Source organism: Channa argus, chromosome 7, assembly GCF_033026475.1.
Source record: "Channa argus isolate prfri chromosome 7, Channa argus male v1.0, whole genome shotgun sequence".
NCBI lineage: Eukaryota > Metazoa > Chordata > Actinopteri > Anabantiformes > Channidae > Channa > Channa argus.
Genome location: NC_090203.1, coordinates 18647167 through 18669655, shown reverse-complemented (window position 1 = coordinate 18669655; position 22489 = coordinate 18647167). Strand labels below are relative to the sequence as shown.

The following is a 22489-nucleotide window of genomic DNA, read 5'->3' as shown; positions in this document are numbered from 1 at the left end:
CGGAGATAACAAGTGCCACCGAAATAAAGCAGATTACTTTGTGGACGGGAGAGAGGAAATTGCCGTCCACATGAGAAATCCACAAGAGTTTCCTGCAAGTGATATGTTATTAATTTAAATTAAGCAAACAGTGAATGGCCGTATCTCTAATACAACTAGAGCTAGTTAAACGTAACGATGCGAAGATTCTCCAAAACAGTAGCTTGGATAAGCACTGGTTCTCTCTTTGTAGGTAAAAATACGCATATAAAAAAAGACATACTGCACAATTTAACCTGAAGAAATGGAATATAATGAACTGAAAAATCACATTCTTCTGCCATGTAAGGTAATTTGGTCTGCAAGGGCACCTTGATTCAGAGCTCGGTTTGAACTCGGGCGTATTTTGAATCCGCACCAACAATGGCGACTTCCAATAGTCGGTCATGTCTCCAGTATCTTTTCCATCTCGCCCAAGATAATCTGGACTTCAGGCTAGCGGTAACATTCAGACTTCTTTTCATTTCTGTCTCGTTTTTTACTGTCTTTAACTTAGCTTCTTTTTTGTGAAATAAGCAGAATTTGGCATCGTTAATTCATTCTGAACTTAAAACTGAATCATGTTAAGTATAATGAGTGTCTCTGCTTGTTTTAAAATGTAGTCTACTGTGCTCCCGTCCCACTAAAAGTAATAATTAAAGGGTATTTGCACATGAAGATGTGAAGATCGAGTTGTTTGTCACAGGGAGTTCTGCTTGCAGAAGCAGCCTGCATTACGAACCCGGAGTGTAAAGTGAGCCATACAAGAAATACATAGGCTGTTGCATATCATACCACACGTAGGATGTGAATAAAAATGAATGTTTTTTTAATACAATAAGAAGTATAGCTCAATCACTGGTGCTCATGCTTGCAGGAGATTAAGGCTCTGCTGGCTCTCAGAGGAAAACCATTCCTTCCGTGTGAAAACTTCAAAGAAAAGGTTTGCACATCGACCCTATTTGTTATGTATTTTGATCATTGTCCTCCTGTTTTCCCCTTCTCATTGTAATAAATAATTTGGCTACATAGTGATGATCTAACATCTTCCTCATTATACTGTAACGCTTTTGTTGTGTGGACCTCATTTTCTACGACGGCGCATTGCATTCACCAAAAGAAAATCAGAGACCTTATCTCGTAATTACGATATACGGATTTCGTATTTACGAGTTATGTTTCTCGTAATCACGAGATCCGGATCTTTTGAACACTAGTAAATACCAGCATCGAATCCGTAGTTCTGTAATTCGTAATTACGAGATACGGATCTAGTAATTATGAGATAAGTCCTCTAATTATATATATCTTTTGGTTTAATGCAGTGCTCCGACGTACATTTCCACATTCACTTATCGTTTTTCCTCTATTCCTCTCTTAGTCGCCTTTCTGGTGTCTGGACGGTCTGGCAGAGGATGATGTCCACGGCATCATGACCAGATCTGTTTGTGCAAAGTAGGTTTGGTACTTTTTTTTTTTCACTTTTTATATCAATGGAGATGGGGAACATAATGTACTTTGGCAGTTTTGGTTATTGAGTATAGTCTGCTGTAGATGTAGTTTCAGTTGGATTAATCTTCCAGGTCTGCTTTTGAATTGTGGGGCCATGGACGGACACACAGTGAACTCAGAGCATCCCTCTTGAATTACCCATCAGAAAACATGGTTGGTAACTTGAACTTAAAAAAATCATATGCATCATAAAGAATTTAAGCTAATAATTTGTATAATTTGTGCTGTTTCTCTGCATTTCCCTACAGAGGGTGTTTATGCAGAAAGACTCCACATATAGAATAAATGTCTACACCTTCAACAAGACTGTAGAGTTTGGAGACAGAATAAAAAAGATTGATGTGAGTGTTTATGGTACAGGTGTAGTATGTTTATGTGCTTGTGGGAATGAATGAATGAATTACTTAGTCAAACCATCTAGAATTTGAGTAGGTTTACATCAGCAAAAGTAGCAAACGCTCTTGACTCGCAGACAGCAGGTGTTGCTCTGCCAGAAATTTTCAGTAACCATTTTATAATATTTTTCATTGTAAATTCATATTCATATTCAAATTCAAGATGGGTTGACTAAGTCATTAATTATATGAATATTTTTCATTGTAAATTCAGGAGGCACATGATTCGCTGTGGCGACCCCTGAAAAGGATGAGCCAATTTTTCATTGTAAATTCATTCATAAAAATACCACTGCTCTTTAGTTTTCTATATTGACAGAGAAGGTCTTCAACTGACGTTTCAGGAATATATTAGGAGTCCATTTACTTTTGAACCCTTGCACTTTGCTACCAATGTGTCAACAATGTTGAACAAAGACTATTCACATTAAAGCTGAGATGTGTCAGTTGAATGTTTTGTCCATTGTTTTTTGTTTTTTTTTCTAACTCGAATGTGATTAAACAGAAAGCACGAAGAACAAAATCTACACTGTATATGTATTTTTCAGATGTTCTGTAATATCTGTTCTATTTTCTTTGTTGTCACTATAGGCTATGGAATATCTTCCATTTGAGGGCACAGTGAACCTTAAGAGCCCACAGCACATCTTCTGTTTGTTGGAAGATTATGGCACAGACCCCAACAACATCCCAGAGCATCCAGACAACATTTTCTTTGGTAGATGGGTAAGATACAGACTTTTTATACTTGTTTACACTTTACTTGTACTGTTTATGCTTATACATATCCTCCAAAATATTTTCCAGCATTTTGTCTAAAACCAAACTCTTCCCAATACACTCTTGCACCAGATTGCAGATGGACAGCGTGAACTTATTCGCTCCCATAGTGTAAAGAATAGACACTTCATAGGAAACACCAGCATGGATGCTGGCCTTTCATTCATCATGGCAAACCACGCCAAGGTCAAAGAGAATGACCTCGTTTTTGACCCTTTTGTTGGTACAGGTAAGTTAACCTTGTCAGACATGTGTGTGAGGGTACTATATTCTGAAGATTATAGATCAATAAATTCTTTCTGTTTTTTATCTCTTGATCTGATTTAGGGAGCCTGTTGGTAGCGTGTTCTCATTTTGGAGCTTATGTCTGTGGAACAGATATTGATTACAATACTATTCATGGCAAAGGTGAGTTTTCTCCTATCTGAGGTTACGTGTCAAATTAACTGTAGTCAGCTTGGAATTGATTAATATCTAAATATCCTAAAAGTGCCTTTCTTTTTCAGGTCGGTCAAGCCGTAAAAACCAAAAATGGCGAGGACCCGATGAGAATATTAGAGCCAACCTGCGACAATATGGAACAGAAAAGATGTATTTAGATGTTATGGTGTCTGATGCATCCAAGCCTGTGTGGAGGGAGGCTGCTCTTTTCGACGCTATCATTACTGATCGTAAGTTCCAAGTTTACTGCTATAACCACTAGGCCTGCTGTATGTGAAAACATGTGAGTTGCTGTGGTGTAATTCCTACAGTTAATCATTTGAGGCATTTTAAGATGATATTGTTCACTGTTGTATTCTTAAAAAAATGTGTTTAGCCAGATTATATGAAGCTGGGCCACCCAGGTGCTAAGCAAGCATTGTAGACTACATATACATTTACATTAGGTCATTTGGCAGGTGCTTTAATCCAAAGCGACTTACATGTGTTACAAAGCATGCAAAAATCAAACTCAGTGAGGCCAATGAGAGTCAAGTACTTTAGGACCACTGAATGTTGTTTGGCATATTTCGCAGTGGTGTAGGGACCACCAGATGCTATTTGTTTGCTGAGCACAGTGGGAGAGAACTTGGATGTGGGTGTTTGAGTAGGAATGTGTGTTGTTGAAGGTGTGTAAGACGTGTGCTGATCAAAAATGAAACCTGTTGTGTTTTGGATCACGTGGAGGCGTTTTTAATCATTCAAGCTGGTAGCAGTATTGCAGTCAACATGTGCTGCAGCTACATCTGTATAGGCTTTGGGTTGCTCTTATAACCGGCTACACTTTGTGTTTTGTTTAGTAATTCCTGTGTGTGTTTTTGTTTTCAGCTCCCTATGGCATTCGTGAGTCCACTAGGCGAACAGGCTCCCACAGAGACATTACTAAACCCGCAGAGAGCATGTAAGTTCCACTGATATTTCTAACACCATTATCTTTAGGCACTTTCTGACATGGGGCAACTTTTTCTTTGACAACTTTTTCATTGTTAACTTTAATTGGAAGTTCCTCCTTATTTATGTTTGTGGACAGCAAGAACTATAAGCCATATAATCATATAATTAATTTTGGAAGGTAAAAGTTGTGGAAAAATGTATAACATTGATATTACTGTCATATGCATGAAGGAAAAGATGACAAAACTCCCTTTACTGGACTTTAGGAAACTCAGAAGACTAACAACAAATCAATATAGAAATTAAGAAAATAATGGAGACTTTTGGCCAGTGTGCTATTGAATTGTCAATATTTTATCATTTTGTTCTAACTCAGTTAATTTCTTTTGATCAGCTATGTAGAGTCTCATGTTCCGGTATCACAAGCGTACCACCTGAGTGACATCTTCTCAGACTTGTTAAACTTCTCTGCCCACCACCTGGTCATGGGTGGGAGGCTCGTCTATTGGCTGCCTGTGTACCGACCAGAGTAAGTATGCTAATGCCAATGAGCGTGCGTACTACAGAATCACAATTTTCTGCTCTCAAAGCAAGTGTGACTTATTATTATTATTATTATTATTATTATTATTATTATTATTATTATTATTATTATTATTATTATTATTATCTTTTTTCAATCTTGTTTAAAACTGTGCCTGGTACATGAAGATTCATATTTTGATAATAGATTGTCTACTTTGCACTTCTAGTGTACTTTGTCTTCATAGGTTAGATGGAGAATTATTGGCTGAAATTATGCTTGTCTCCAAATAATTCTTACCAATAGGGGGCAGTCTTATTTCATAAAACAAAATTGCACAGTACAGGCTTGTCATAGGCGAAATCTAAAAAATTTAACATCTATTAGTGGTCTGAATAGTTAATGGGCACTTATAATTAAATGTGGCATTGTTTATTAGTCATGGGAAATGTAAATATAATGCAGACTGCTTAAAAGGCTTTAAACAACCCTGGGAACTGTTAGCACACTTTCACTTTGACGCCAGTAGACTGTTAGATGCAGTTTTCAGTTAGGGTTTTCTGTCTTCCAACATTTCTCTTAAACACTATTTAAATCCTGCTCCTATAAAAAATTGTCCAGTATGTGTCTGTGTAAATGACTGGACTCATATGCAGCAGTATACAGGTGTGTTGAGGTTTTTTCTGCACATACAGCTGGGCCACAGCAAACCACAACTGACAGGCGTGAGTTCCTTTATACTTTGGCCACATATAAGGCAGCTCTTCTGAACAAAGTTGGGCATTGTCAAATGATCTGTGTGTTAAAAGAAGGTGCTGACTAGAAGTGCAGGTGTTTGCCGAAAAAAGTTATGAACCACAACAGACACCGGCAGCAACGGACATTTGGGTAGAAAGAAAACCTGGGGGGTTAAAACTTACTGATTATGTGGTCGGAAACGAAATAAAATAAACCCTAGTATTTAGGGTTGTGTGCGAGCTAGCACAGAACACAACACTTTGACTTTACATGACCACAGTTGTCTTATAATGTGAATGAATGCCAACAAATGCATGAACGTGTGTGGTCTAGCGTACGTGAGTATGCATTCATATGTGTCATCATGTTCACACATTTGTCTTTGCTACTCATCTACTAGTGCTTGACTCTGTGCCTGTTGGAGCACCATGCCAAAACAAATGTCTGAGGCCAGCCAAGTCAGATATGTGAAATATCAGTCTCTGGGGTCTGCAGGCTGGGTGTGTTTCTGTGCAAACTGCATTCATGATCCTGAATGTGTGTGTAAGGCCAGACTTTGCCTGTCTCCTGGGTCTAATCTGGGGCTCTACAGGGGAGATATCAGGTTTCTGTCACCCCAACATATATGTCTCTGCTGCTGTGACTATGATAGAAACAGTGGGGATTGTGTGTCTGTCTGCCTCATGAAAACGAGGTGTGTTTGTGTGTGTGTGTGTGTGTGAGAGAGAGAGAGAGAGAGAGAGAGAGCGAGATGACAGGTGACACAAAGTCCTGTCAGCAATAGACGGCGTCTAGACAAGGTCAGACCCCTTAACTCTCTTCCCCTTCTACATATAAAAAAATAAATGAAGGAAAAGTATCAAGACAGATGATTGAATATCAGTCATCACAGCCATAAGGTGACCTAATTATAACCTAAACATGTGAAGCAAGGACATAATGTGTCTATTGTCAGAAGTAGGAATGAATTTTAAGGTTGTAATTTTTAACTTACACATATTGGGGTATTTTATGCCAGTCAATACTATAGCACTAGAAAGTTACTGCGACTCTGTTCACAACTATGGCATTCAGTTTTACTCCAGTGAGTAAGTATATATTAAAAAAACAAGTTTAAACTAGTGAGACACAATAGAGCCTGTGACCAGTAGCAACTAAAAGCCCCCTTTACGCACCCAGTGCACAAACTTTTATGGAAAAAAGAAGTCCAGAAAGACAACGCCTTCCCTATGGTTAGATAGCAAAACCTCAACAGGTTAAGCTCATCACTACTACTGATTGGTAGCACAGAAGTATCACCTGGCTGCATCAGTGCTAGCTCCAATAACCAAACATCCCAAAAGTGCAGAAGCCTACATGTGGCTATAGCAACAGGGCAGACAAACAGGGATGTGCAAGTCTGGGTTTGAGTCAGGACTGTTGCTACTGTGTTGTTGGTTGTAAAGAGAAAGTGCTACATCACTAACGTCAATTTGCAAACAATACATCATTTTTAACCTGGCCTGGCTGGTGATGACAGATCAAGCCAGCGACACGTCAGGTCAGTGTCCTTTTTTTTCCCAGCTTCATCTTTGCTGAAAATTATATGTTAGATTACTGTCGCGCTTTATTGGTCAAATGTTTAGTGATTCGAGTTAGGAAAAACAAAAAGAAGAATGGATTGAGAAAGGAAAGTTGGCAATAGTTATGTAGTAGTTTTTCAGGATAAACCTGTGTCTGTCCCATTAGCTCTCTTATGGGTTTCAGGCAGAGTAAAGACCGTCCCCACGTCCAACTAGTATTTATATGTGTGTGTTTGTCTCCCCTTTCTAGGTATTGTGATGAAATGGTTCCTCTTCATCCATGTCTTAGGCTCATCAGTAACTGTGAGCAGACACTCTCCAGCCACACTTCACGACGCCTCATCACCATGGAGAAGATCAAGGAGCCAGAGGTATGTGCACATGATACAAGTGTATGTATGCTTAGTTCTTTCTTTATATTGTAAACACAGCATTACTTTTTTTTCTGAACAATATTTTTTCTATTCTAATCTGTACATTTCCTATGACTAATCAGTTTGCCACAGCGGGACTCCAGGCATGCTCTACACTAATTTCAGTAAAAATTAAAACAAGCTTGTTTCACTCGACCAAAATTTGGAGTGCCACAGCAAAGGATGTAAATACTTTTTGAAAGGGCAGATTTCAATTTTTTCAGTTTTTAATTAATTCAGCTTCTTAAAAATAGGTTTTCACTTTGTTGCAAAGGGAGTTAAATGCGTGGATCGATTTAGCAAAATTTACAACAGAGAAAAACGTGCAGCAAAAGTGACTGTAAATGTAACGATATAATCTGATCATATTCATCCTTTGATTGTAAGTATTACTTTTTGAATTTCTTGTTTTTAAGTTATGTATTGTGGTTGCAATGAGAACATACGCGCACACTACCAACTTGTGTGTGCTGCTCAACATTTAATGTTTTTGTATGTGTGAGCATGAACAGGAACACAGATATGACTTGGTTTATGTAAAATGAGAACATGTGTGTGCCTGCCTCATGCTTTGAATGTGTATATCATATACTTGTTTGTATATGTAACCACATAAGTATGTGTCATGTACATGGATGTAGTATCTATAGTATGTTTTCATGTGCCTGTCACCCAAGTGGAAGTGATGGTGTCTCTCTGTCTGTCTGGGGTAAATCCTCACCATCTGGCCATGGTTGGCTCATTTCTTTTATACCGGAACCCTAAATGGCCTAATCACACGTCGTATAGAAAACAATCCATCTTTGAATCTGTCATCCATTCCACTTCAAAACCCCATAATTGCTCCCATAAAGGGCTCTCTATGACGCACACACAGAGTTGTTTCATATCTGATAGTTATATCTATCTCAGGTTCGAGAGTTTTTTATTTTCAAGTAGGACACAGTCCAAACTTGTCTGCATTTGTTCTCCTTGGTTCATAGCCTGGTGTGTGGGAACATTAAAATATCTTAGTGTTTTATTGGTAAGGGGCCAAATTGCTCTAAATATTTAATGTTCAACGAGTACCCAAAAACCTCTCTGAAAACTCACAATTTCTTATTAATAGGATGTACAGTAAAAAAAAAAAAACTTATTTTTTTTTAATTTAACACTAAATGTGTTGAGCCCATCACCAGTGTGATTGTTGGCTAAGTGTTTACTTCCATTGTTTTAATCAACAAGCAAAATAGAGGTGCAGCTGACAAATTACAGATCCACAATTGGAGTCATTAAGACCAACTTATCTCATTATTCATTCTCTCGTGCCCTCCGTCTTTTCATCCCTTCCCAGTGCCGTACAAAAGTATTCACACCCCTTGGAGTTTTCCACATTTTGTCCCGTTACAACCACAAATGTAAATGTATTTTATTGAGATTGTATGTGATAGAGCAACTCAAAGTTATACATAATTGTGAAGTGGAAAAAAAACAATAAATGGTTTCCAATTTTACAAAACCAATTATATATGAAAAGTGTGGCGTGCATTTGTATACAGCCCCCCTGAGGCAAAACTTTGTTGAACCACCTTTCGCTTTAAATACAGCTGCAAGTCTTTGGGGGTATGTCTCTACCAGCTTTGGTACACAGACTTCTGTTGCTGTAACAGTCGCATGTATTTGTATTTATTTACTTCATTGACTAGAAAAACTGTGACTTAACTTAAAAAATTACCTTTATTTTAATAAATCGCTGTCGGATTTCAAAATACATCCTTAACGCAGGCCCCTTTTTGGGATGAAAACATAACTGGGTGCTGCTTGTTATTGAGGGTTGTTTTTAATTTCACATCTCTTTACAGGAACTGGAAATCCTGGCTCATCTAGCAGACCCCCGCTTTAGCCCCTACCAGGGACACAACGCCTTCAGAGAGAAGTATTTTAGTGGACTTAACAAGAGGAGCTGCAAGGAGGACAACACATCTAATGTGAACAAGTGATATTGAAATCATAAGACAAAACTTCTTTTCTAAAGTGTCTTTATATAACAGAAGAAGCAAACACATGAGTGGAAACAAAATCCATCAACCATGGAAAAGTTATTTGCTATCGTTTATTTTTTAAATCTTTCTCACCATTTTAAGGCTGTACTTGTTTCTTTGCAAATAAACAGAGAAAATGTACTTTATTTATTACAGACACATTGTAGTCTTAAACCAGAGAGCTGGTTTATTGGTAAATGCTGCTTTGCTATTTTATTTTAAAAATATGAAGGACTTTGGTTTTTAATTTTTTTGTATTATATATGTAAGGACAAAATGTGCTCTACCTCTTGAGCCACAATATCCCTCCATGTCACCTACATTCTTTACAACACCAAGCAAGTAGCTTGTAAACCAAGTTTTTGTTTATTGTGAAAATTTAAAGTCTCTGTGAGGGAAGATAATTTTAAACAGATATTTTGTTAGACAACGCCTAGACAACTGAACTTTGTGTGCCATATGTGACAGCATGCACCTTCCATTTACTAAATTATAATCACTGTTCATCATCTGTGCATTTAATGTACCTTCACACAACAACTGAAGATTTTGACTGACCAGGCTGACGACTGATTTTAGGCAAAAAAAAAAATTTAAAACTAGATTTAGAGCCACGATTATGTTTAATTCATACATACGGAGCAAGTTTAGGCGAGAGGGGCCTCCTTGTGAAGTCAAGAGCCCAAATGACAGGGCGTCCGGACCTCACCACACACCACTACAGTTAGTCAGCAGCTTTTGTTGTTTTCCAGCCACAGTTTACATGCTGCTTGGCTCATTAATCATTTCCTGAGAGCTATGGAGCAGGCCTTTATGTACATTACTCCTTTACTCTGTTTATCATTTGGGCCTCTGCCTTTCCACCACACTTCCCTGTTTGCCCTGTTTCACAGGCAGAGTTCCAGACACCATCACATGATACCCGGTTCACCATTGCTTGTGGTGTGTTTTGTTTACGGTTCCCACAGTGCCCTTGTGTCTATCATCATCAAGCACATTCAAAAGCCTCCACAAGACAGGTAGAGACCTCAACTTTTTCTCTATTTATCACTTCTGTCCTCTTTCATTTGGCATTTCTTTGCTCATCACTTGTAAATCAGTACTGCGTTTGCTATAAAAGAAGACCCCTCTGCTCAACACAAGTTTTAAATCAGCTGCTCTCTTGTTACAAGGTTTGAAGAGTTGTTGGTCTGTGTGTTGTGTGTGCACTAAACGTGTTCTCAAGAGCCCCTACTCTCAAATGATGCAGACTATAATTATGGAGGATGATGGGGTAGGGAGTTCCTCTCTACAACGCGTAATGCTGTCCAGACGTTGAGGAAAATGTGTGTGTGCATGTTTCAGCTCTGGTTTTGGTTTATGTTGAATGCTAACTGCAGCAGAGTTGTGTCTTGACATAATTATTTGAGACCTGACCTGTCAGTAAATGTGACATTCCAATTATTGGTAAGATTATTATTTTTTTATTTATATATATGTATATTCTAGAATTAGGTCCGCTTAATTTATCACTCACCACTTCATATCCACAATATCTCCCAGTCTGCACATAAGAAAGCAGGTTTAAAGGATAACTTAGTCGTATTATCCATAATCAGATGCTTAAGCCAACACTGAATATTCTCTAATCAAATTTGGTTAGTTGTCAGCCTTCAGCCAGGATTTGCTTGTTTGTTGACACCATAGATGTTTGTTGTCCATAAACTATTAGACACATCAGCCAGACACTCTACTCCACTAGATAACACATTTCGTCTTTTCAAAAACCAAGATCCTTGAAAATATGACCTTACTTTTTAGAGTGTTATTGTTGTGTATGAGCAGATGCGCCAAGTCAGAGCATATGATGCCAAGTTTGTTAAAAACAGAAAGGTCGGCAGATTTAAAATAGAGAAAGATGGCATCCAGTGGAGCGGTGTGTGAGAGACGTGTTTTTAGTAGCTTTTGAACAACAACAGAGGACCATGGCATCAACAAATGAGCAAATCCAGGCTACAGGCTGACAACTAACCAAAAGCAAGCGGAGAAGGATGAGTGATTTACTGTTAGTACTTTATTTTCTATATGGTGTATAGATAATTAGATACGTTTTTAAAATGAAAAAAAATTATCCCTTAACAAACTCTTAACCTAAATGAACACATCTTGTCTGACAGTCCCTTCAAACTTGGCAGCAGAGGAGAAAACCTGTCAGAGTCCACCAAGACAGTTTGGCCAGTTTGTGCTCCACCAAGATTTTTCACAGCCGCGTTAGCTCCCCGCCAGGAAATCTGCTTTGAGAGCACCATCAACTGGGAAGGGATTATTGTAACCAGATAGACAAATAAATAACCCACATAATGACATGGCATCATAGCTCTCTAGCCTATTGAAAGGCAAACTGGTTTGTAGAAGGTTAAACCCACATTAGCCTAGAACTATGTACGCAACCTTGGTGGATCGATGCTGCACAGATCTGTTAGTTGGTGATGAATAGTAAGTGATTAGTGATTAGACACCTATTGACATGAATTAATCTTCAGCGTGTGGGGCACATGGTGGCATGTATATACAACTATGTGTTTCACTTTATGTGTTGAGGAGGCAGGGTTGTAGGTGTGTCAGGGGAACAGAAATAAACTTCATAGCACACAGATGGTAATTCACACTTCACAGGCACACACGTGAGGGCCTACACATATGTGGCACAGGTGCAGTGCACCTGTCTATGGACACCTGCAAGTCCTCCACCCCTTCTCGCTTTACCTCCCCCGCCCTCAGATCACCCCGGTGCCCTCATCCACCCCCAGGAAGCCCTCCACAGCCCCTTTAGTTGTTGGTCGAGGTAAGATGAGAGCTGTTCTGTCAGTGCCTGGGAGTACAGGCACAGCAAGGAAGGGCCGTTACACTGCCACAAATCACTGGAAGAGCCCATGTTAAACAGCTGTGCCGACTCAAAACATGCTCAGGAGACAGGGGAAGAGGAACACGGGCAGATTTATTTTTATGTGTCTCTAAGATCCTCTAATTATTTTACAATCAATAAAAAGGTAACTCTAGTCCATGTTTGCCAGCACAATTAGCTTCACTGCCACTAGATGACAACCTTGAGCAAAATAAAAGCATTGAAGTATCCCACGCAGTGATAGCCACTGATTCTTTGTGCTGTATGTACTCCAGCCTACAGACTGTTTGCCATACAATCAATGCTGTGTAGCTTGTAAACAAACAGTTCTGGGGCTAGGCTTTTGAAGTGATAGAGCTGCTGTTGAGAAAGTGCAGAGCAGCTTTAAACACACAACATCCTCTTTAACATACTCGCATGGAAGTGGTGAGGGTTGTTGGCCCAGGAAGTAAAGGGGTGACTGAACGCCTTGTCACACAACTTCCTCATCTGTCTTTCACCTATTCAGGGCTCACAAATGATGACCATATTTGACTATTATATCATCATTACAGTACACAAGGTTTTATCACAGAGTACAGATTTATGCAAACATGGGCTTACTTTAAATAAACCATTAGAAATCCCACTTTGTGGTTTAAGCAGCCTTTTCTTTTCCTGTTATTTTTGTAAAACTACATGTTTGTCTTTGTGTGCATATCTTGAAGTGTGTTAATGGGGTCATCACACTAAATACGACCGGATAGAAAAAGAATGGAAAAAAAAGTGTTTGTAGCAGAGAACAGCAGGGAGTAAAGAGCCAAGAACAAACAGTCAATGGGTGGATTTGGATTTGTGCATATGTACTTCATTTTGTGTTTACAGTGCTGTTCTTTATTAATGACAAGAAACCGCTGGATGGCTCCCTCACGCCCTTTTTTAATGACTCTTAACTGCCAAGTTGGTACATACACATTAGTCTCTCCCATCTCCCACACACCAGCATCCCCCCCTTACAGTGCCAAGATGGCAAAAGTGGTGGCAGTGACACATTTCCTCTTCAGCTCTTGCAGGGATCATAAAGCACTAATGATTCTTATATAGGACACAGCTGCAAATTTAACCATAATGACATATTTTTTTTATCCGTTCATACATTTTCCACAGCTATATATTCAGGGATACTAGGAGCCAATCCCACTATGTATTGTGTTCAAGGCATGGAAACAACCTGTGCAGGTTACTGTTCCACACAGGCTAAATGCAGACATACACCCTTATGCTGACATTCGCACTAATGAGCAAATCCAAGTCTCCTGTCTCACCAGACTTGCCATGTATTTGCCAAGTGGGAGGAAACTGGAGCTGCCAAAGGAAATATCTGTGAACACAGAAAGAACAGCACAAGAAAGGAAATATTAATATTCTCTGGTTTACATGATACACTGTATTTGCAGCCGTTTTAAAAATGTCTTTTTCAGGAAGTTAATTGCAAGTAGTTTTTTTGTTAGAGACTAAAATTTACACTAATATCAAAAGACCCAGCAAGTGACCATTTCCCATCATCCTTCTCCCAGAGAAATTACATCTTTCAGGATGAGCTGCTGTGCCTCGCAGCAGTGTTGTCCATGCAAGGTTTAAATTTCAGCGATGCACCTCAGTGGCTTTTGGGAGGGTCTGATTGAGGTGTAGGGGTACTGTGTGTGCAGATGTGAGTCTGCGAACATCCCTGGGTATATAGTTATGTACTTTTCTGATGACACTGACTGCTCTCACGGTTGTATAGCTGGGTGGAATGTATTATCTGTGGTGGTGTACTTAGTGTGGGCCAGGAAACATGCAAGATGTTTACATGTTTTACCCTCTGGGTCCTGTGAAACTATCACACCCCTATCACTGTTGGGTGAATTTGTGAGGTGCCTTTTGGCAACCAACACACTCACACCTGTCCTTTCTGCACAGGTGAGGACCAGCTGAACCCAGCTCACCTGCATGCCTGCCTGTGTCTTGCTATGTTTCTCTGTGTCAATTTATCTCTCTCTCTATGCCATTTTTGCTATGTCTATATCCACTTCAATTTTCCCTTTTCTTTTACATTGTTCTGTTGAAATCCTTAACAATAGTTACTTTAAAAGTTACTTTAAATGTGCACTTACATTTGAAACTTCTTCCATTGAGCTTGACATTAAATTAAAACTTGTTAAATGGTAATATCAACATAAATTGTCAGCACTTCTATAGCACTTCTCTACCTTAACTGTAACTAAAGCACTCATACTGTATATTATTGTCCCACCTTGCACCCACAGTAACATGCACACCCACACACATAAAGGTGCTGCTTTGCAGCTGGCTTTCACAGCGATGAACTTATTTGGGGTTAAGTGTCTTACTCAAGGACACCTTGACATGTGACAGAAGAAGCCAGGAATTGAACCAATAATCCTGGAATTGGTGGATGACTGCACTACCTCCAGAGCCATAGTTGCCCCTTACTTTTATATGAATCCAATAAATATGAAACTACAGCCTGGAAAATGTTGTAGCCTTTAAACAGTTAGAAAGTAGAAGCCTGGCTCTATAAAAAAAGGTTTGTTCACTATGAGACACCTCAGATTTGTTTGTTCATTTGGTGGTGAAGTGTAAAAATTGTGGCATTACAAGCAGTTAAGCATCCATCCAAATATACATACATCAATCTATAATGCTTATCGTGGTAAGGAAGCAAATTTCACCAGCCTTTCCCTTCAGATAATCAAATTTTAGAATTTTGAGAGCATCCACACTTAATGAAATCCAAAGTTGTTGTTTTTTTCATTTCGTTTAGTCTAATCTGAAAAGGAGATAAATCAAGTGCTAGGAAGAAGCACTTTTCAAAATTCATTTTCCACTGTGCTCTGCTGTGTGGCCAAAAGCAGGTTTGCCAGCATCTGACAGCGTGGAACTCAAACCAAATAAACCCTGTAGAGATTTGAGTTAGTGCTTGTTCTTGTTGTTACAACTTTTTGGCTTGGCGAAGGCCAGGACCAACACTGACTTTCATCCAGCTGTCCAGGGCTTTAACATCAGTGTTTTATAATGCAAAGTAGCAAGGAAAGCTATCACGGCGGTAAAGTATGCATAAGTTGTCTTCAGGTTGACTTCCCATACTGATAGATACAGTAGATAACAATCTTGGAATTTTCAGTTCTCTGTAAAAGATTTTAAACCTTAAATCCTACTCAGAGAATTTGTACAAAAGTTCTTTATTTTCCTTCTGAACAGCAACAAGTGCACCGCTAGAGGAAGAGGATTCTTGAGCCGTTTTACTATAAAATTAAGTGTTATAGGCAGATCAACTGAAAAAACCACAAGAAAATGTGTGTATTTTTGTTCATTTCTTTTCTTACCATTTTTTTAAACAGTGTTGCTATGCTACCTCTTCTTGCAGTAACACGATAAACAATTTGCAGACCACAAAAAACCCTTCTGGTGGCTCTAGTTTTGCTTGTTAAACTGCCAGGTTGCTTGAATGTTCCAGACATGGAGAATAAAACACATTTGCATTTTGTCTTCTTTGCTTAGTTTTCTGAGTCTATACAGCATGGAAGAGAAACAAAAATGGAAAAAATAGTAAAGGTTAAGGACAAACAACACACATTTTTCCGGCAGAGAACAAAAACACTGGGTTTTGATATGTAAGTACATTGCATGTTACAATATATAACATGTATGTAAAATGAGGATGGTGGGAAGTTAGTTAATTGTTTACTTTATGTGTTTGGATATTGCATGATGAAAAGTTTGTTACTGTTGCTTTTTTTCAATCTTGTACAGCTTTTGTTGAACATTTTGAGGTTTTTATGAATCTAAATAAATAAAATGTGTGTTTGTGTAAGCTTCTGCGTGTGCATGCAGGAGCATGTTAGTGTGTGTAGGTGTCACTCGCCCATGACAGTGGATGTATGTGCATGTGTGTGTAAGTCATTTTGACTATCTGTACAGCTAGTATCATGGGGGCTTTTCAGAATGTATCCCTCTCTTTGCTTGCACTTTTACCTTCCAGCTGTCCCCACTGGAATCAGCACTCTTCTAATTTTCTTCTTCCTCCAATGCATTTTACCTCATACCTGCTAGACCTATGCAGTGATTTAGCATCTGCCATAAAATAGCAATCAACCCTGGTAGTGTAAAACCACAACTGTTTTATTTGGATTTATTTTTAGTCAAAGTGTAACATGCTCAGTCATGTCCCAGGGTTTTCTCAAATACAAACAGAAATCTTTTAAATAAAAAAAATAAACCCACTTTACTCCAACATTAGCCTTTTCTTTATTACCTTTGAACATTTCTCAAAAAATCCCTCATGCTATTATTTAAATTATTATAAATTGCACCAATGTCTCATATGGAAACTTGGTGGCTGGTTCTTTTTCCAGGTCTTTATTTGTTTTGTTTTACAAGCTGAGATTAAAATGCTGTGAAGTTATCTTATTGTTGTGTCGGGATGCTCCGGTAATCTCCAAAAGTTCCAATTTACTTTTCAGAGGATGCCTCTTTGAACTATTGAGCTGGATGATTCTGGATTCCAGCAATACAGCGGATGTTGAAAGGGCAATTTAGAGTTTGGCCTCCGTAGAAAGTGAGGGGTGTTCAGATGAGGGCACGTCACTGTCACAGTTCTTGGAGCAGTCATGAAATAAAATATTTTTCTAACCTCAACTTAAGTATATTCATTTATCTGGTTAGCCGTTCACATATTAGTGTGTGAAGCCTGAAGTCCCGAGTAAAGTTTGCTTAAAACATTTTGAAACCGGACCACCGATGAGCTCTCACAAACACTGAATTTAATGTGGCAAACAGTGTGAGGTGAATAGCTTTCCTCACTATGGAACCTTCTGGCAATGGAGTTAACTACGATCATTAGTGAGCAAATAACAAACCTGACATTTAGGTGCTTGGTTTAGTTCTTTATATCAGACGTTTAAGTGGGTCTACGGACTGTACTGCCAGTTAGAACTGGGTACATTCCTTGGCAAATGATAAAGAGATTTAAAGAGTTTTATCTCACCCTTTATTAGACACTTAGCACCTCATCAGAACTTTCCAGACAGAGTTGTAAAAAAAAAAGTATGATTGGATGATTGCCAAGCAGCAGCCATAGTGATCAAAACTAGCAGGTGTTGGTGGGTGTTTCCACTGGTGATGTTTCCTGGTATGATCCAAATCAGACTGCGACCACACTGCATCTGTTTTATGTTCGACTGTATTCCAAAGGCTTTCTGATTGGTTGGTGCTTTTTTGAGACTTAATAGACTGACTCATCCCCCCCTCCATTCCCTTATCAAAGGTACATGTTCCTGTAGTGTAATCCATGTGCAATGTAAGCACAGGGGGCATGAGGTTAGAAGGTAATGTTTCATTTGTTGCCAGCACTCCCCAGAGGGGCAGTGGTGATGGTGGGGGAAATGTTACATTATAAGGAATAAAATAAGGTTTGGATGAAATGAAGGAGCTTTAGATGCTCTTTGCTTTTATGAGGCTTTGAGCAGAACCAAACACACCGGTGTTGGCACTTAATAGCTGAATGCTCCTGCACAGCAACATCACCACTGACTGCCATGTTCCCAGAAGTGAGGTACAGTTTTCCACTGTTAAGATGTCACCAAACAAATGTTGAGAATGTGTGCCCAACACAAGGCAGATGTCTCTGAAAAAAATAAAATGTGGAAAAAAGTCGAAAGGGTTCATGATGGAACATCTGTAAGCAAACAGTGTTTGCTCAGTGTGTGTTGACATTAAATTCATGACATTTGACAACTAAAGTTCATTTTGTGCACAAGAAAAAACTTGCTATTCATATTTTAATGTAAATTTGTTTCTTAAGTTTAAGTTGCACAAAAGACAGATCCACAGTTACACAAACATGTTTTTATAATTAGTGACACCATATAGAGTGTAGGTAGTGGGATGTTTTTTCATTGTTCCTATGATTGTACATTCTGATTAAATTGTTTTCTAGAAAAAATAAATATATAAATCAGGAAAAGCTGACATTTTAACGTTATTTATCCATAATTTGTCAATCATAGAAATAATCCTTTATACACTAACACCCAGAAGGGGCAGAAGTGCTGAAGTGCTGAAGTTTGAAAGGACTAATGGCCAGCTAGAATGTTTTTGTGATGGCCGGACTGGGGGAAGTGCTCAAAGTAGGGTGGCACATTAAGGAAATTGTGTAAAAGGCTAACTCAAATTTAAAAATAGCTGATTACATATGTATTTTTATATCAATAATAATTAATAACAGACATATTTTTATATTTTACTAATTCACTAAAAAGTGAAACCGTTGTAGCTGTATTAAAACAGACACATTCTTTGTACTGAAGAAAAACAAGTGTTTTGACTGGGTGTCTTTTGACAGTGATGATATCTACCTACGGAGACGTACTTACAGAAGTAATGAAATCTGATGAGACAGATTGAAGCACCTGGGATGACCAATTGGGTCTTGGGGTGGCCCTCCAAAACAACAACCTCTAACTACACCCCTCCATCCCCCTTTCCCCTAGCCCTGCCCCTTTTGGCCAGAGATTTGAAGGCAGTAGTGAAAGATCAGGTCAGTGTCATAAAAGTGACTGACACTCAGTGCAAACAGATGTATGGAAATGTTTTTGTGGTACATTGACTTAAACCTATTACCTTGGATAATCCTGAACAGGTGAGCATGAGTCCTCTTTAAGTGCTGCAGCCGCTTTAAGAGCTGTAGCCACAGGGGATCCCAGTTCTGTATAATACATGATAGGATAGAGTTTTTTTTTAATGAGATGAAACAGTTTATTAAACCCTGTTCAAATATTAAACTTGTGTTAACACAAATAAGTTATTATGGTCATTTATCGTTTTCACCTGTTTTCATTCAACGTCGCAACTAAACAAAGTTGGCTTCGTGAAATACCTAGAGTAATTGTCATAGACACTTTCTAAACCCACATTGTGTTTATTATTGCATAGCAAAAGCTTTGAAGCCATGAGGTAATGGACTAGTGTGCTTTATCTCCTGGTACCCTCTTTAGCAGTGAAGTAGAACCAGAGCAATGCAAAGTTAGATTTAAGATTTAGTTGATGGTAATTTTGGTAATGTATCAAGCAAAAAGATCAGTTACACAAGTTCTGCTACACATTGTTCTCTTAGCCTTCACAGAGGGCACAGACTCAGGAGTGGGCATGAGAAGTAATAGTTATTAGACTGTAATACACACATACAAACATACACAAACACAGATACCGGAATAATGATAGGGGGAAAGATGTGAGGTGTTCTGTCTATCATATGGTGGGTTTTCTCACACTTGTGAGCTGAACCCAGACACAACTAGCAGGCCATTATTGGAAGTGGAGCACAATCCATCTAAAACTGATAAACCTCCTTTATTCAGTTTAGTTTTCCTCTTCTATTTCTGCAGTTACTGAACCAGTCTGATGCTCCATAAGTCACCAGACTTGCTACTGAACATAAGTAGAAGCCAGGTTTTACCAATTCTCTGTATTGTGTGAGTGTTCCATGTCAAGTCATCAGTTATTGTTAGATCCAAGAACTTGTGACCCTCTCAAACCCTTGTAACACCCATATAATTTGAGGGTGTCCTATTTGAAAGTCAATAATCACCTCTTTGTTTTCTGCACATTAAAATCCATTGTTGTATACAAACTAACTGTATAGATCATCTTACCTCCTTCCTTTATGCACGCTGTTCGTGATCTTTGATCAAACCAAGAACAATAGTGTCATCTGCAAATTTTTAACATTTTTTAGAGGGATAGGCAGGGGAACAGTCATGTGTAAAGAGGATCTACAGCAATCAGTCCCTTCAGGATTGTAGACGTTTTTCTACTGCAATCAGTCCCTTCAGGATTGTAGACGTTTTTGTGATAGTTGGCGATTAAAATGCCTTATTTTGATGCAGCTCTTCTAAAAACTTAAATTACAAAGTAACACAGAATTCAAGGGGGATTGGTTCAAGTCATTGTTGTGATTGGATTATCACAAATTTTTGGAGGTACTAAGCGACAGATGGTTACTAACCTGTTTTTGTCACTGTATTAAAAATGAATGAGGTGACCAAAACAATAGAATTGCCTTTTTTTTATAATGCGCTCCAGTACAACCTCACTACCCATTTTGACCTTAGCAAAAAACACAGAAGGATTATGACCTTTCTCACAGCTCCAGCCTAAAAACTGAGAAAATACTATCATGTAAAAATAGAATTTATATCAGAGCTATTGTATTGGATTACTTTTAATTGCACAGGTGGTCATAATGTTAATTGTTGAATCTGAAATTGCCGGTGAGTGTCAACGTGAGTGCAAATAGTTATCTGTCTATGTACAGTTTTATGGACTGGTGAGACCAACGTTGAGTTTAATTAAAGTGATGAAAAGGCTGAGAAGATGTGAGAAAATGTGAAGAAATAAAAAAGGATCTGCTCATAAACCAATCCAACTTTATTTATAAAGCACCTTAAAAACAACATAGTTGGCCAAGTGCTGTACACAAAGATGAAGACAAATATAACACAATTATTATTATTATAGATATAAGACATTTAAAAAAACAGACATAAAAACTAATATAAAACAAAGTTAAAAACAATAAAAAACAGTAAAAGCCAAGGAGAAGTCATGTGTTTTAAAAGAAGATTTAAAAACAGGAAGTGAGTTGGCCTGCCTGATGTGAAAGGGCAACTCATTCCAACAATTTTGGGGCAGCAACGGAAAAAGTGTGGTCACCTGGAAGCTTCCTCTTCATCTCAGGAACAACTAAAAGTGAGAATTCTGCTGACCTAAGAGAGCTTGATGGAGTGTATGGCAGGAGGAGGTGAGACAGAAACTGTGGGTGACACCATGAAAACATTTAAAAACAAATAAAATAATTTTTTTCAAATATTAGCGTAGTCTTAGCCCAGTCTTTTTATTGTTAAGTTATATTTTCCTTTTTTAGTGGGACATATATTTGACTGTCATCTGCATAAAAGGGGAACAAGATGCCATGTTTTTGGAGACTTGAACCAAGATAAGGTAAATACAGAAAGAAGAGAAGAGGGCCAAGAATGGACCCTTGAGGCACTCCACATGTGAGAGGTGCTGTGGAGGAACATGCAGTCCCAACACAGACACAGAAGCTTCTCTCTGTTAAGTAAGACCTAAACCACTCTAAAGCCCCACCCTGGATACCCACCCAGTTCTCCAAGCGTGACGGGAGCATCTGATTATTCACTTTGTTGAAGGTTAGTTCCAACAGTAACAAACCAAAACAGTGACCAGAGTCTGTGGCTAAAAGAACATCATTAAAACTCAACAATGCTGATTCAGTACTGTCAGAGGCTTTCCGTGGCAGCAGGCAAGGCAGGCAAATGCTTGGGGAACCAGGAAACTCCCAAAGGCTGACAAAGGTAAACTATGTACAGCACTGGGTGCAATGTTTGCAATGACACTACCAGTTGCAGACTCTCACTCCATGTCAAGTAGTGCATGATTCAGAGTGAACAAACACGTCTAATAAAAAACCCTTTTGACTTTGTTTATGTGAAGCACTTACACATACTGTTATATTACTCTCACTTTTTCACATTGTGGAAACATAGACCACTGCTCTTTGTTGTTGTTTAGAGTTACAAACATGTTTTCTAGTGAGTATGTGTGGAATGTGTCCATGTCCATATCTCTATAGTGTGAATTGGAGCCTGTGTGTGTTCCAGACTCACTAATTTTCATTTGAAATATAACTCATAATTGTAGCAACAGAATGAATTCAGAGGTGTACTGAAACATTTTGTCTGCCAATTGACAGAGATATGCATCAAAATTTGGAAGAGCTTCATCATGCAATAAGATGATTATCCAAATCCTGCTGTCAACTCAAAGAATTTCATCAGGTGAAAACACAGGACTTTTTTACAGGCCAAGTCGCTCACCAGACCTCCATTCAGTAGAATATGCAGTCCAACAAAACCAACAAACCAACAACAACTGAAATTTGCAGCAAAAGCATGTTAAAAGAAACATTGGACAATTTTTGTGAAGTCAATGAGCTTGTAAGTCATCTATATGCAGTAAAATACCATATTTTCTTTACTTTAAATGTTTAGACAACCTGATACAGAAGCTGCTATTTTCTGCGTTGCTTTATTTTTAACTATATACAAACACCCTCCTTATCTTTTGATCTTAAACCCAAATATTTTCATTGTAAAATTGGCTTTGCCTTTCAATAATTTTGAAGAGGACTGTATCAAAAAGGGAGTG

The 22489-nt window shown here is 38.5% G+C and overlaps 1 protein-coding gene across 2 annotated transcripts; it reads left to right on the top strand.

Moving 5' to 3' along the window:
- Positions 1–85: 85 nt before the first annotated feature.
- On the top strand, positions 86–10802 carry trmt11 (tRNA methyltransferase 11 homolog). Of its 2 annotated transcripts, none has more exons than XM_067510719.1 (14): positions 86–228; positions 329–480; positions 896–961; positions 1400–1473; positions 1602–1683; positions 1779–1871; positions 2517–2651; positions 2778–2934; positions 3033–3113; positions 3212–3376; positions 4014–4086; positions 4474–4608; positions 7153–7273; positions 9157–10802. In XM_067510719.1, exons 2-14 carry the CDS (start codon positions 403–405, stop codon positions 9292–9294), a joined length of 1398 nt encoding a protein of 465 aa, XP_067366820.1. In that variant the 5' UTR covers positions 86–228; positions 329–402; the 3' UTR covers positions 9295–10802. The 2 variants fall into 2 exon arrangements, with proteins under 2 accessions (XP_067366820.1, XP_067366819.1); XM_067510718.1 differs by having other exon boundaries at positions 94–232.
- Positions 10803–22489: the final 11687 nt, after the last annotated feature.